This window comes from Lacerta agilis, chromosome 1, assembly GCF_009819535.1.
Source record: "Lacerta agilis isolate rLacAgi1 chromosome 1, rLacAgi1.pri, whole genome shotgun sequence".
Classification (NCBI taxonomy): domain Eukaryota; kingdom Metazoa; phylum Chordata; class Lepidosauria; order Squamata; family Lacertidae; genus Lacerta; species Lacerta agilis.
This window is the reverse complement of record NC_046312.1, coordinates 19,948,559-19,965,278: the sequence shown is the minus strand read 5'-3', so window position 1 is coordinate 19,965,278 and position 16,720 is coordinate 19,948,559. Positions and strand designations below refer to the sequence as shown.

Genomic DNA, 16,720 nt, shown 5'->3' with positions numbered 1-16,720 from the left:
CAGGGCCAAACTCCAAACATTAAGGCCTTCAAATATTACCCCCCCCCCGCCCCAAATCGGAGCACCTCTGAAAACTACTTCTGTGAATTAGTGTCATGAAGATCATCCATGTCAGGTTGTGGGAATCTGAGTCCCTTGAGGTGTGGTTGGACACCAGCGAACTCCCATCAGCCTTAGCCAGAATGGCCAACAATCGGGAATGATAGGAGTTGTAACCTGAAAAAAATAGTCCCACCCATTATGTTGTTGTTGTTGTTCAGTCGTTCAGTCGTGTCCGACTCTTCGTGACCCCATGGACCAGAGCACGCCAGGCACGCCTATCCTTCACTGCCTCTCGCAGTTTGGCCAAACTCATGTCAGTAGCTTCGAGAACACTGTCCAACCATCTCATCCTCTGTCGTCCCCTTCTCCTTGTGCCTTCCATCTTTCCCAACATCAGGGTCTTTTCTAGGGAGTCTTCTCTTCTCATGAGGTGGCCAAAGTACTGGAGCCTCAACTTCAGGATCCGTCCTTCTAGTGAGCACTCAGGGCTGATTTCTTTGAGAATGGATAGATTTGATCTTCTTGCAGTCCAGTTACTGAAGGTGAGGGCCTCCTGAAGATCCTATTTTAATGTGGAGGTCCATTCTGCACCTACTCTTGTGCATTCTCTCCCCTTAAACATTAGACAAATGATGACTCCATCTTCTTTCTGGCACCTCGAGAAGACCTTCTTCCAACAAGCCTTTCAACTAGACATATTTCATAGCCTGCTTCTGTACTGGAATTGTTTTCATATGCTTTACTGTTTGTGTGTTTGTTGTCCTGCGCTCCTCTGGGAGGAAGCGTGGGCTATAAATGTAAACAATAACAACAATAACCACCTGTAGGGCTGCCATACACCCGGAATTTCCCAGACATAGCTGGGATTCTGCCATCGGAAGCAGTGTCTGGGCTGAAATCGCTGAAATGTCCATGAAAATCCAGATCTTTGGCAACCCATCTAGGAAGTGTATAGATTATATCTGATCAGCTGAAAAATCACAGGAAACACTACAGTCTTCTTCGTGGTTCTCCTGTGGGGGGCTGTAATGTTTGATTCAACCTCTGGCTTGTTGCAAAAACAATACCAGGACACCTACTGTTTATGCTCTGAAGGGTGCATGGAAAATAGTCAGAAAACAAGTAGTTGGAGACTCCTTTTCATTCCCACATCATTCTGCACTGCCTCTGGTTTGAAAAAGAGAAGGACTTCACATTAACTTTAGGTTGCCAAGATGCTTTATTTCAGAGCTGCATTCAGAATTCACTGACACTTAGTGCTGAACGGGATTTACTATTTTGCCCACAAACAATGTGTAGTTGGTCTGTCTTTCATACATTAGCACATAAAAAGGCATGTTGAATTCTAAGGTTGGAGGCAAAGACATAGGTATGGCTTCCACAACAGTGGCTGCCGCTGCCTCTGACCCTTTCTCATCCACGGTGAGCACAGCCTTATGGGTAGCCTGAGGAAGAACAAAGAAAGACATCAGAGTTTGGAGAGGAGAAAAGGATTTCATTTGTGAAGGAAATGCTTTTTTTTTTTTTTAAAGGCCTTTGTCTTCACTGCCACTTACCTCTGGCCATCTATGTGATTTCCCCTTCTGTCAATGAGTAACTTTGCTGAGGTGACACCACAAAAACACATGGGTTGGTGCAACCAATCACAATAAATGCCTATGAGGGCAAATGAGACCCTTAGCAGCCAGGGACTCAAAAGGGTATCAGAACTCTTGGGCGAACCCTAATGTTCAGAAATGTGAGCTTTGTTGGCACTGAGGAGGCTAACGCTGAAGAGAATATCATAGTCAGACAGCATACGGCGCAGTCCTATTTCAAACACACATCTTCAAATAAAAAGAGAACAGGGTGGACCAGGGGCGAACAAAGGCGTCGTGACACCTGGGGCAGCAAACCGCTATGTATGGCGCATGTGCGGCGTCGCAACATACGGGGCATGCGTTGTACATAGCGACGCTGCACTTGCGGTGTACATAGTGGTATGCCGCCAGCAGCGCTCCAGCGCTGTACGGACGGTGCCGGGATCCTGTGCTTGCTGGGGAAACTCAGCTAGATGGGTGGGGTACAAATAAATTGTTGTTGTTGTTGTTGTTGTTATTTGCGGCTGAAGCCGCGAACGGCGAATCCTCCGTTTGCTGCGAGCCCCCGCAGGGCGCCTTCTTGTCACCCCCCAGACATGGCACCCGCCACCCCCCTGTTGTGACGCTACTGGGGTGGACAAGGCCTGGCTTCAATACTCAGTCTCCTAGGACAGCTGCCAAGACCCCAGTAGTATCCAACACTTCTGCCACTTGCTCTGGGCCTACATTATGGCTAAATTTTAATCCTGCCAAATGTAAGTTTTATTTTATTTATCGTAGTTGTGCTCAATTTAATCTATCATTCATTCGAGCAGGTCGTATAGCTCCTTCCTCTTCACTATGTCCACTTTCTCTGGTCCTCGTCTCCTTAATTCTGTGGTATGTCACAACTTGTATTATTAGGCAATATGGTCCTTAAGATTTGTAAGAGGGAATCTTTGCTTACCATCCCTACCAGCACCTACTAGCGAGGCTTTCCTTCATTACCGTATATACCCGAGTATAAGCCGGCCCGAATATAAACCGAGGCACCTAATTTTCCTACAAAAACCTGGGAAAGCTTATTGACTCGAGTATAAGCCGGTTCACCTTTGCCGCTGTGGAGGAGGAGGAGGAACGAGTAGCCCGAAAGCAGCCCTTTGGGCTGCTCCTTCCTCTTCTTCCTTTGCCAAGTTTGCATTTATGCAAGCAGTTCAGGAATGGAACAAACAGCCTGGGGAGAGTAAAGAACCGCCGTTCTTGTACACTTAAGGAGTGGTTGACTGGGGAGAGCAGGTGGCGGCACGAGCGGAGAGAAAGGGCTTCTTTCTTGCCACCCCCACCGCGTGCCTCACTCGAGTATAAGCCGAGGGCAGCTTTTTCAGCACAAAAAATGTGCTGAAAAACTAGGCTTATACTCAAGTATATATGGTATATATCCTTAGGTGCTGGGGAAAAATTCCTCTTAAACTAGGCCTTTTGGTGATTAAAATCCTATACCCCTTTTAAATGTGTTTGTTGGAGGGGATTTATTGGTTTGTTTTCGTTTTATTATGTATTTTGTGTTCTCATTTTGTATTTTTATGTTTGGATGAACAGCGGTATACAAATTTAATGGGAACTTTGGATGAATTTAATTTATAAGAATAAGAATAATTTAAAGAGATGGAGCACAATTAATTCAATTTGCCCAAATAAAACAAGATCCTTTGCAAAAAATAAAATAAAATGAAGTCATGTGACTAATGGGAATTATTGTTTTCAACTTACTTTTGCCACCTTCAAAGGCTGCCCAGTGATTCCTGTCAGATCAGCTTGATCACTGAAGACATCAGTAATGCCCATTTTGCTGAGGGGCTCCTTTAGTTCATATTTGGCAGAAATATTAAACTTTGGAAGGAACACAGATGCTGTAGCACTTCAGGAACAGAAAGATACAATAAATTACTTCAATTATTTGCTCAAATGGCTGACATCTAAAAGGGCACCTCACGGCTCCCAAGTGGATATGATAGAAACATGTGCTCCTTGTCCAACTATGGCCACCATCACCATCTTGGGACGTACCATGTATTTTGGACTACGGTTGCTATAAGCCCTAGTTAGCACAGCCCTGCTGGCTGGGCTGATGGGAGCTGTAGCCTAAAAGATCCTGTGTGCACCAGGTTGCTGAATGCTGCGTTACAGCAACAAACTTTTATGAGAACCTTTCAAAGGCTTCAGCTGGTGCACAACGTTGTGGCATGGCACCCAGTTCAGTATAAAGGTACTCAGCAAAATGGCACCCAGTTCCACAGCCTGTGAATGGAGCTGCAATATTTCCTTTTGTTGCAGCATGCAAGAATATTCTATCCGTTATACTTTGCATTTACAGAGCACATTTCAAGTTTGAGGAGCTCCATGTACGTTATCTCAGAACAAGGCCAGCCGTAGCATTAGGCAGAGTGAGGCAGCTGTCTTAGGTGGCAGAAATTAGGGAGTGACAACAAGATGTTGATGGACAGAGCTGTAGGTAAAGGTAAAGGTAAAGGATCCCTGGACGGTTAAGTCCAGTCAAAGGTGACTATGGGGTGTGGCACTCATCTTGCTTCAGGCCAAGGGAGCCAGCATTTGTTCATAGACAGCTTTCTGGGTCATGTGGCCAGCATGACTAAACCACTTCTGGCGCAACAGAACACTGTGACGGAAACCAGAGCATACAGAAACACAATTTACCTTCCTGTTGCAGCGCTACCTATTTATCTACTTGCACTGGTATGCTTTCCAACTGCTAGGTTGGCAGGAGCTGGGAGAGAGCAATGGAAGCTTACCCTGTCGCAGGGATTTGAACTGCCGACCTTCTGATTGGCAAGCCCAAGAGGCTCAGCGGTTTAGACCAGTGTTTTTCAACCACTGTTCCGCGGCACACTAGTGTGCCGCGAGATGTTGCCTGGTGTGCCGTGGGAAAATTACTTTATATATAGTCAATATAGGCACAGAGTTAAATTTTTTAACATTTTCTAATGGTGGTGTGCCTCGTGATTTTTTTCATGAAACAAGTGTGCCTTTGCCCAAAAAAGGTTGAAAAACACTGGTTTAGACCACAGTCCTATCTGCATCCCACAGAGCTGTGTATGGACAGAGCTGTGCACTCAGGTGCAGCAGACAATTCTGGTTACTACCAATGTTGAAATATGGTTCAAATGGCCAGTTAAGTCAGCTTCTGTATGTGGCACGAGGGCAGCATCCTGTCATTTGTCTCAGGACAGCTCACTCTGTGGCATTAACACCTTCATGTTTTAATTAGACATAAGCATTTTGGTTATCCTACAACTACTACTAGATAAGGTTGCCCTGGAAAAGTAAAAGTAGTCCTAACATTCAGAAAGGCTTTCCTATATTATATGGCCCACATCTAGTCCTTTACCTTGTAAGTGGTATGGTAATCCAAGATAGTAAGGCTGGATCTACACTGATCTGTAAAAACACTGTAAAAAATCCCCCGTAATATAGCTCTCAATACAATTTCCTATTGCCGATGGATTGCTGCTCTACAGCACCCTCTGGTGTCACATTTTTATAATACATTTTAACATTATAACCAACCAATGTAGCTTTGCCCTAAGTTACTGGCTGGTTACAAATATAACTAACAAAAACATTAAAGAAGCAACACAAAGCTTACCGTTGAACCTTTACTGCCCATTTGGTCCAAGTATCTAATGAGAAAGCCTCCTCTACCTGCTTGAGTTTTCCGGAATCTGGCAGAATAAAGAATGTGGTGGCACTCCCCTTGTAGTCCATCTGTAGCACTTGGCAATGTAATTCAGTATCATAGTAATACCGGAACCAGCCCAACCTGTGCATCATCGGGACTTTGACAGTTGTGTGTTCATTCACAAAGAAGTCCCTTTCTTCTGTGTGAGCTGGATCAAAAGGTTTTTCCCAGGCACCTTAAGAGAAAAGAAGAGCCCACCACCACATTATGGAGAGATTAAACAGTTCATTCAAATCACAACATATGAATTTTATTTGCAATGTTGGTGTTTTGTTTCTTGCAGAGATTGTTGCTAAATGATGTTTTAACATGTCAGGAGGTTCATAGACAAGCACGGTTTGTTTTCCTATCGAAGTGCTGCAGCAGTCTAGACTGCAGCTCAGCTTCCTGAACTGCTATGTAGGGTTGAATACTGTTGATGTATGTTTATGCATGTAGAGGGGAAAAAGGGCAAGATATGATTGCTTTTGGTGCACTGTTTAACTGGGGTGTGTTTGCCTGTACCTGCAGCTAATTCATCATGTGAGAATGAGTCAGCAACCATGTGAGAATCACTCAGCACAAACTACAATATAAATGCTGCTGTGTTTGGAGGCAAGTTTGCTCTTGGCCAGAGTGTGGTCTGTATGCTGTAAGGGAAGTACCGGTATCTGCTGTAAGTATCTGGAGCTGCATTATTGTCAGTAAAGCAACTGACTTTTCTTAGAAGTGTTTACTGTTTCTCTGGTCTTTTGCACACTCTGCTGACATTGGGGTGGGCACTTTGCACATGCCCCAACAAATACTACAGCAACAAAGCTGCACCAGAGCAGTGCATTTTACACAATAAGAAAGTAAAGGAAATTAATTGTTTAGTTGAGGGGGTCAAATGTGGGATCCAAGCCCACAGGCTGGATGTAGCCCTTGGGGCATCCCTCTCCACCACCTCACCACCTCCTCCCAGTGCTACAATTACACTGGATAAAAAGTTAAACCTCTTGCTGGATCTATTAGGAATCCCCACCCCAAACCCTAAATACGGGAGCATTTCTAAGAAGGCCACAGCTAGGGAAGAAAAGGTTAACTTTCCCCATCTGCTGTGAACCCCCCCCCCCTGAAAACTGCAATAATTATGCCTGAAAAAAGTATATGGTTGGCTTCAATTTCCATCAATCTCAAATAAGGCATAAGGGGCTCTTTTGAGCAGGGGCTGGGGAGTTGTAACTAGGAAGGGAAGAGTTAACCATTACCACCCTGGCCACTGTGGGTCATACAACAAAAATGCCTTCTGTGCTGCAATTAGGATAATTGTGGAGACATTACAGTAAGAGACGTTAGGGGTGAAAGAATGAATTGTTGAAATAATAATAATAATAATAATAATTTATTATTTATACCCCGCCCATCTGGCCGGGTCTCCCCAGCCACTCTGGGCGGCCTCCAACAAATATCAAAATACAATACAGAGTCACAAATTAAAAACTTCCCTAAACAGGGCTGCCTTTAGGTGTTTTCTGAATGTCAGGTAGTTGTTTATTCCCTTGACTTCTGACGGGAGGGCGTTCCACAGGGCGGGCGCCACTACCGAGAAGGCCCTCTGCCTGGTTCCCTGTAGTTTTGCTTCTCGCAGTGAGGGAACCGCCAGAAGGCCCTCGGCGCTGGATCTCAGTGTCCGGGCTGAATGATGGGGGTGGAGACGCTCCTTCAGGTATACGGGACCGAGGCCGTTTAGGGCTTTAAAGGTCAACACCAACACTTTGAATTGTGCTCGGAAACGTACTGGGAGCCAATGCAGATCTCTCAGGACCGGTGTTATGTGGTCCCGGCGGCCACTCCCAGTCACCAGTCTAGCTGCCGCATTCTGGATTAATTGCAGTTTCCGGGTCACCTTCAAAGGTAGCCCCACGTAGAGCGCATTGCAGTAGTCCAAGCGGGAGATAACCAGAGCATGCACCACTCTGACAAGACAGTCTGCGGGCAGGTAGGGTCTCAGCCTGCGTACCAGATGGAGATGGTAGACAGCCGCCCTGGACACAGAATTAACCTGCGCTTCCATGGACAGCTGTGAGTCCAAAATGACTCCCAGGCTGCGCACCTGGTCCTTCAGGGGCACAGTTACCCCATTCAGGACCAGGGAGTCCCCTACACCCGCCCGCCTCCTGTCCCCCAGAAACAGTACTTCTGTCTTGTCAGGATTCAACCTCAATCTGTTAGCCGCCATCCATCCTCCAACAGCCTCCAGGCACTCACACAGGACCTTCACCGCCTTCACTGGTTCTGATTTAAAAGAGAGGTAGAGCTGGGTGTCATCTGCATATTGATGAACACCCAACCCAAACCCCCTGATGATCTCTCCCAGCGGCTTCATATAGATATTAAAAAGCATGGGGGAGAGGACAGAACCCTGAGGCACCCCACAAGTGAGAGCCCAGGGGTCTGAACACTCATCCCCCACCACCACTTTCTGAACACGGCCCAGGAGGAAAGAGCGGAACCACTGTATAACAGTGCCCCCAGCTCCCAACCCCTCTAGCCGGTCCAGAAGGATGTTATGATCGATGGTGTCAAAGGCCGCTGAGAGATCCAGCAGAACCAGGAAACAGCTCTCACCTTTGTCCCTAGCCCGCCGGAGATCATCAACCAGCGCGACCAAGGCAGTTTCAGTCCCATGATGAGGCCTGAATCCTGATTGGAAGGGATCCAAATGGTCCGCATCTTCCAGGCGTGCTTGGAGTTGTTCAGCAACCACCCGCTCAATCACCTTGCCCAAGAATGGTAAATTTGAGACTGGGCGATAGTTGGCCATATTGGCCGGGTCTAGAGATGTTTTTTTAAGAAGCGGTTTAATGACCGCCTCTTTCAGCGGGTCTGGAAAGATTCCCTCGCAGAGGGAAGCATTCACCACCGCGCAGAGGCCATCGCCCAGCCCTTCCCGGCTAGCTTTTATAAGCCAGGATGGGCAAGGATCTAGGAGACAGGTGGTCGGTTTCACTCGTCCAAGCAGCCTGTCCACATCCTCGGAGGTAACAGAAATGTAGGTTGAATGTGTCCATGTTACAGCTGGGTGCCCGCCCTGTGGAACGCCCTCCCATCCGATGTCAAGGAAATAAACATCTGTCTGAATTTTAGAAGACATCGGAAGGCAGCCCTATATAGGTGAGGTTTTTTTTATTTTATTTGAGGTTTTCTGTGTTTTAATATTTTGTTGGCAGGCGCCCAGAGTGGCTGGGGCAATCCAGTCAGATGGGTGGCAAATAAATAATATTTTATTATTATTATTATTACTGGTGAAGATAACATGTGGCGGCAGCTTCACTGTGAGACTCAAGGTTGTCTGGACTCGCAACCACTCAAAGTGTGAATGATGTCAGGGGCTGGGGATATGCATGCAAACCCTACCCCTTAGGTCCTCACATGAATTGCACCCGCCTCCAGTTGAGCAGGGATGCTTTGTAGGCAGCTTCTACTCAACTCACTTGAACAAGAGTAGGACACGTTGTGCGACGTTATCAGTGTCCCTGGTCATATGGAGGGAACATCCAAGGGAACACAAGCAGAAGCCCCTCAAAGATTTTCCCCAGCAAACAAGGGGATGCTTGGGGACTAAGTATTTGGGGCGATTAAGGGAAGGGGCTCATTGGCTCACTCCATGCCTTTGTCCACAGATACATGCCTCAAGTCACAGGCAAAGGATTCTCCCTAATAATAATAATAATAATAATAATATATAGTTATTTAATTATTTCTACCTCGCCCATCTGACTGGATTGCCCAGAGATGGGATTTACTCTGAGCCCATGAGCCCCTTCTGAGCAAAGTGCAAATTTCAAAGGACTGCTGCATTTCAGATTTCGCATGGTTTCGAAAAATTCAGATTAGAAGGTTTGTCTTAAAATCTGAACAGGGTTAAATTTATCCCCCACCCCTAAGTGTACCTTTAAAGAATATGTAGTTAGCTACAGCCAGTGAGGTATCTGGATCAAGACCCTTGACAATCTCCGAAATTTTCCCGTGGGTCTTCTTCTCTATATAATCGTTGATTTGTTTCTCAGCTTCTTTCGGCTCCTGGAATTTCGTGGGCAACACCTCTACAGCGTAAAAAGCCTTGACATCATCCAGAAAGGTTGGTAATGCCTCCAGGCCCTCCCTTAAAAACAGAGCGTCTCCTAGCTCAAGTTGGTACCCAGAATCTGAGCGAGTGAGCGTGGAAAAGTCATTATGGAGTGCCTGGTGGATCTCCTTCTCTGGAATTTCTGTCAGGTTAAAGCAAAGGCCTTCTAGGATCTGAGTGCGTGTGGCAGATTTTGCCCCCAATGAAACGATGGAAAAGGTGGAGACTATACTGAGGGGCGAGAAGAAAATATTTTTATCAGGTGAGGCTGAAGAAGCCAGACTCATAAATTTAATTGCAAAACGGCCAACATTTGGATATAGCCTAGTAGCTAGCTGTGTGCTGTTCTGTTCATCTGGACCCAGGTGGTGCCCATTGGAGAGGCTGGCCAGTATCAAACAGAGACAGATGGCAGACTGCATTCTTCCGGTCAGTTCTTCTGTGAATTGAGAGAAAGAGAGAGATTTTTACTTGCCACAAAATGTGTTAGTAGCAACAGCAGCAGCAGCAGCAACAACAACAACTCAAAACAGGGCTTGCTCCCATTCAGAGTCAGCTCATTGTCAAACTTCAGTCAAGAATGCACTTTGCTGGCTCCACTCCAAACACAATGCATACCTCAACGCCATGGGTAGGCAAACTAAGGCCCAGGGCCCGGATCCGGCCCAATCACCTTCTAAATCTGGCCTGCGAACGGTCCGGGAATCAGCGTGTTTTTACATGAGTAGAATGTGTCATTTTGTTTAAAATGCATCTCTGGGGCATAGGAATTCGTTCTCTCCCCCCAAAAATTTATATAGTCCGGGCCCCCCCCACAAGGTCTGATGGACAGTGGACCGCCCCCCCCCCCGCTGAAAAGGTTTGCTGACCCCTACTCATAGCTGTCAAGTTTCGGATTTGAAAATAAGGGATCAGCAGTCTCACCCATCCTGGGGACAGTCACATGTCAGTGGTGGGCGGGGCCAGAAGCAAAAGTGGGCGGAGCAGCATTGAACGTATCGGCAGCCGGGAAAAGCAAGCGGGCTCGGGCTCAGAGCGGAGCAAAGAGGAGGGCTGCCAGCAAAGAGGAGGGCAGCCATGTGCTCCGCGCGATGGAGCCCCATCGTCTTCTTGTCTGATCCCATCAAAACAGGACAGGAAGCAGCAGCTGCTCAAAGGCAGCCAGGCTCCGCCCGCCAGCTAACCCTATTGGCCGGCTGAGGGGCCCAGCGGCAACTTTGAGGGCTAAGGCTTTTCTCTCCAAGTAGGCGAGGTCTTCCCACCCAGTCCTTGGCCAGCAGGGGAGGAGCTGCTTCCATTAAAAATGGGAAATTTAAGGGAAATAAAAAATAAGGGAGAGCAGCGGGAAACTGCTTGAAATAAGGGAGAATCCCGGGGAAAACGGGATACTTGACAGCACTGCCCCTACTCAATGCCATAATATGCACACATCTATCTGCAATATAGATTTGCACATGTTGGTTATGCTTTAGTGCAGACCCTCCAAGTGTCCCTATTTTCCAGGGACAGTCCCAGATTTACAGAACACCTCCCAGTTTCTGATTTGATCCTGGAATGTCCCGCTTTTCCTTAGGACATCCCTACTTTCATCGGAGAGATGTTGGAGGGTATGGAGTTATGTGACCCCCAAGCCAAAGAGATAAGTAACTATACAACCTTTAGAAGACACCTGAAGGCAGCCCTGTATAGGGAAGTGGTTTTTTTTATATAAAAAATGTTTAATGTTTTATTATGTTTTTATATATACTACCCCTGTTGGAGTATGCACAAAGCAATTCATTTTTGGTTACTTGAAGGGATTGAAATGCATTTCCCCTGCAAGAAGCTAAATCTAAAAAAAAACACCAACTAATCAGAACATCTAGAAATTCAAACAAAACCAAAACCCCCACACCCAAATAAACTAAATAAACCACAAATAGACCCATCAAACTCAAACTTTGATCCCCAAGTACAATAACACATATTTATGACAGTCGTCCCGGACTTTGAAAAGTCTTAGGTGTGCAAATATAGCATTGCCTGGGGATACATGCCTGGTGCCACTGTGCCGTTTTGCACATAGGAGTTGGGTAATTTAAAGTGACATGCATGCAATTATTGCAGTTTAGCCAAAAGCAAGCTCTTGTGAGCCAATTAGCTGTGAAAATATCAACCAGTCAGTCACCAGGACTTCAGACCTGGTGACTTTAAGAGTTTAAAATACTACATGTGTTTATTGTTTTTAAAGTTTATTCAAAATTACTTTAAAAAAAAGCATTTTGGATTTTTAGCACAATATTCACAATTTAAACAAAAAAATCATACATTTTTTTTTAGAAATGTGAATGTTTGCACATGTTCACCTTTTATTTTAGAGTTGAAGCAATGTAGTTTGCAGGTGCAAGGTAGCCTTAAAAACGAATGTGTAATGATTTGCATCTATTTTTGAAAAAAAGAAGCAGCAAATTAAAAATTGGGTGGCAATTTCACCTAAATGATAATTATTCTCATTTACTGGAGCTTTTTTTCACTGCCCCTTTGCCATAATTTCACAGTTTGGGTTACAAAATATTAGGGGATGCTTAGTCTCTTTAACAATCTGCCTCACCCCATACCTAGTCACCCCCCTCTTTCCTTTACACCGGACCAATTCCCTTCCTTTACAGTTCACCTCAAGCAACTAGCCCCAACCTCACCTCTATTAAAAGGAGGCTGGCAGGCACTTCAGAGAGCTGTTTGGCAAACCATTCTCTGAGGCACCTCCCACCCTCCTTTAAACGTCATGATGTTTAACAGAGGGGGAGTGGTTTGCCAAATCGCTATCTGACATGCCTTCCACCCATCTTTAAACAGCTCGCCTGGGCTGCCCGCTTCTTGCACACTTGCCAGTCTGCCATTCTGCCATCACGTTGGAATTCTCAAAGCGGCCAATTGGCTGCTACCTAAACTGCAGCATGATGACAGTCTTACAATTTTATTAAATAGTAAGAGAATATTAAATTCAACTAGCCACCAGAAAAATAGGGTGGGTTCTATATATTTTAATTGAAGATGCATCTATCTGTCTGTCTGTCTGTCTGTCTGTCTTTCTGTCTGTCTATCTATCTATCTATCTATCTATCTATCTATCTATCTATCTATCTATCATCTATCTATCTATCATCTATCTATGTAATCTATTATCTCTCTAGAGTCTAGGTTTCAAATGCTAGAAAAAGAAGTTCAAACTACACTGGTATAAGCTTAACACAAGTTTGTGACGTGAATTAAAAACAGCAAGGTGGAGGTCATTTCTACATTGGATCTACTTGTGAGTAAGCACTGTGCCACACTGCTGGCTGTTGCTTCTTATCACTGATAAACATTAAATTGCAATTAGTGTTTTAGAGCTGGCATTGGCCAGAGAGGGCTGGTACATTCCCAAAGGCATTATTTGACTCCCATGCTTTACAGTAGCATAGGAAATTACCTAAAACCAAGCCAGGCCATTGTCCGGTCTTGTTCAGTATTGTCTACACTGATTGATGGCTGCTCTCCAGAGTTTCAGGCAGCGGGCATTCCTAGCCCTGCCTGAAGATGCTATGGTTTGTTCTGCCCCTGAGTTCTGGCCCTTCCCCTATACTCTTTCCATGCAATCACATTCTCTTTGCAATATAGTCATGTTTACTTTCTTCTAAATCATTAAAAAAAACCCTCTATAATACAAGCAGATCTTGGAAATGCATATGTTTTTCTGCACCAGATGATGTTCACTCCCCTTTTCATGCACGAGTACAAAGAAATCATTTTTAAACTTGGAAACGAAAAAACAAGCTTTCATTTCCCCAGTTTATGTGTGCAAACAGCACAAAAATCTGAAGGCAAATTTGGGGAAACTTTTGCAATTACCCAACATCCTGAGCGACGAGGACATTAAAGTAAGTTTATATATGATTCTGAGTAGTGCAATAAATAAAATCCTAAGTATCACTCTTATTGGCCCTGATAATGGACAGCAAGAAGTCACTTAAAGACATTTTTTTTTTCAGGGGAATAGGCAGATTTAAAGATACCCACTTGAAAATACAGTACAGTATTTTCTGTATGCTACAGCTGCAGCGAGAGTTTTGCTAGCACAAGGTTGGAAGAAAGAAGAAGCACCAACGAAGGAACAATGGCAAGAAAAATTGATGGAACTATGCGGAACTAGCAAAATTAACAAATAAATTGCGTGAAAAGGAAAATCGGGACTTTAAGGAAGAATGGGGATTTTACATAAATTATTTGAAAAAACAACAAAGAGACTTATATACATTGGCAGGATTTGAATAAACATGCACAAATTTTATTAACAGATTAGGATTTTGAATAACAGGGAAATAATATTTTAAATTGTTCAACATGCAGAAACAATATTGAATTAACAAAACAGTTAAGGGACCTGGGGGAAGTCCTAGGGGGTGGGAGGATGGGAGGGGGACGAGGAGGGAAAAAAAGGGAAAATGCATTGGATTGGATTGTTTGATAATTTGTATATATATATATATATATATATATATATATATATATATATATATATAAAATGTCAGTATTTTCAAATACATTGCGAAGCAGTATTTAACTGCCCCATCCCCTGGTTTATCTGGATCAGTTTACTTAATCTGTATTCATCCTGATTTGCTTGCATGGTAGTTTGACTACGGACAGTATCTAAATAACGTGTTCAGTCAGTGCAAAGATTTAAACTTGAGCAACAGTTCCACTGTGCAAACGGTAATCCAGGCACTGATGGGACACTGGCTGGATACTGCCCTATGTCTGGTCTGCATGTCAACGAGCCTTTATCCTTCGCTCATCCTAATTTGCTTATGCTGTTTTTACACATCTTCCAATTTATCATTTGTTCACCCCCACACTTTTAAGTGCATTTTTACCCATTGCTTTCCAAAGCAATGGATTTGTTGCGGTAGGGCAACAAAACACTTTTATCCGCTTTAACTGTGCAAGCCTGAAAGGTTCTGGCATGCGCTTGAACTTCCCCCGCAAAACAGTGACAGTTTTGAGGCACCCAAAGAGGACAGATACTTACAGCAGTTGTGCAGAACCTTCCCTTCTGTTAGAAAGCCTCTGATTCTTCATGATCTGCTATTTATGCAAACTGCAATGTGAGCAAAGTGCTTTATTAATCCTTAACTGGGACTGTTGGAAGGTATTCGTTTTAAACACTGTCCAAACATTGCGACATAACAGTCTTTGCTGTTCAGGCAAGGAGAAATCAATTTGCTGACCTTGACTGCATACAGGGGCAAAGGAAGGGGGTGCAGTGGTGGTGGACGACCTCGGGTGACTTCGCTGAGGGGGTGCCATTTGACAGTTACGGGCCAGAGGTGTGCCAAATGTCCGCCATCGGTGGCTCGCTCTGCCCCCGGCTGCAGGGCGCGCGCAGTTAAACTATCCAAAAAGGGTGATAACACGCATTTATGTAGCTGGTTGTATAGTGGACAGTAGAAAAGAATTTGTTCTACAGTGTCTGTCACATTTAAATAACACCCGCAATGTTTCTAGGGATGTTTAAGTATCTGCCCTTAACAAAAGCTGAGGGGAAAATGTTCAGTTGGGTTAACATAAATGCCCTGCGTTGGTCTGCAATTATTAACTTTAAGATATAAACGATCCTATTATCGGTTGTACAGTGGTGCCTCGGTAGACGAAAATAATTCGTTCTGCAAGTATTTCCGTCTAGCGATTTTTTCGTCTAGCGAAGCACCAATGCAAATTGCGGTTTTCGCTAGAAGAATTTTTTTTCCCCGTCTTGCAAGGCAGCCCCATTGACGAATTCGTCTTGCGGGACAGCCTTCCGCTAGACGAATGCCTTCGTCTAGCGAGTTTTTCGTCTAGCGAGGCATTCGTCTAGCAGGGCACCACTGTATTTAAACCATAGAACTTGGGGGAGCAGATTTTATCTACAGCTGACTCATGTTTTGTTTTTCAAAAGCCCTTAATCTAATTTGCATATTGCGATAAATATATTGCTCACTAAAATTATACAATAATCCCAAGTCAATACCAATAGATCAAATTTCGCTGAATATGAGTTGGGGCCATCTGGATTTATAAGAGTCCTTAAGTCAGGCATGTCCAAAGTGTGGCCCGGGGGGCCTAATCTGGCTCACCGTTCAGTTTAATCCGGCCCCCGTGGCAGTTTATTTCCTGGGGTGAAATCCCAAAAAAGCTCAACAACTTGGGTTGACCCTCACACATGTTCACTTCATCAAATCTTGCCCTCTTTGAAAAAAGTTTGGACACCCCTGCCTTACGTAAATCAGAAAGATGACTCTAAGGTTGGGAACGAGAAAGGTACCCTCAGCTCTGATATCCCTAACACGAAAGGAGTGGGTTATTTAGCAACCAGGAAAAGCAGAGCAAACAACAACGAAACATAGTTGATTTACCCACCCACCCACCCACGTTTACTGAGTTGCAAAATATTTATTCAGCGACTTGGTTACAGAATACCAGAATTGATAGGAGGCTATATCCAACATGCACTGGGGTCATAATTTTAGCTTACACAACAGGTAGCCCGTAGCAGGTACAAAGGAGCTGGTTACAATATGGCAGTTGCCTGCAGTTTCCTGGCTAGCCCCAGTACTTCTCCATCTGCCACATGCTTGCTGCTGCAGTCCCTGTTGCAATCTTTGGTCTGCCCTGCTACCCTGTCTCTTGTTTCAGTGCCTGCAGTTGGATGTGATCTATTGTTGTTGTTCAGTCGTTCAGTCGTGTCCGACTCTTCGTGACCCCATGGACCAGAGCACGCCAGGCACGCCTATCCTTCACTGCCTCTCGCAGTTTGGCCAAACTCATGTTAGTAGCTTCGAGAACACTGTCCAACCATCTCATCCTCTGTCGTCCCCTTCTCCTTGTGCCCTCCATCTTTCCCAACATCAGGGTCTTTTCTAGGGAGTCTTCTCTTCTCATGAGGTGGCCAAAGTACTGGAGCCAAATGGAGCTTAAAACTCCAAATGGGAAGCATGCATAAGGTACTGCTTTACAAACATTTAGAACAAGGGTGCAGAATTCAAAGCCCGTGGGCTAGAAGCAACCCACAGTCTGGTTTACTCTGGCCACTGGGTCCCCTCCCACCCACCAGCTGTTCAGCAAATAGAAGCTGAGAGAGAAAAGGACTGGTATCAAGGGTCCAGTTGCAGCTCCTTCCTCTGCAAAAATATCTAGAGAGAGTTTCACTTGTTGGAAATCTGTCAGAAGTGTCCATGCATTTTGTCATTGCATGAATGTCATTTTTGGAGATGC

At 44.9% G+C, this 16,720-nt stretch overlaps 1 protein-coding gene across 1 annotated transcript; it reads right to left on the bottom strand.

The window, feature by feature from the left end:
* Positions 1-1,237: 1,237 nt before the first annotated feature.
* On the bottom strand, positions 1,238-14,581 carry LOC117041578 (alpha-1-antiproteinase-like). Its single transcript, XM_033140524.1, has 5 exons — positions 14,499-14,581; positions 9,273-9,887; positions 5,266-5,533; positions 3,372-3,519; positions 1,238-1,487 (listed from the first exon to the last, which is right to left on the bottom strand). The coding sequence occupies exons 2-5, from the start codon at positions 9,868-9,870 to the stop codon at positions 1,296-1,298; spliced, it is 1,206 nt and encodes a 401-aa protein (XP_032996415.1). The 5' UTR covers positions 9,871-9,887; positions 14,499-14,581; the 3' UTR covers positions 1,238-1,295.
* Positions 14,582-16,720: the final 2,139 nt, after the last annotated feature.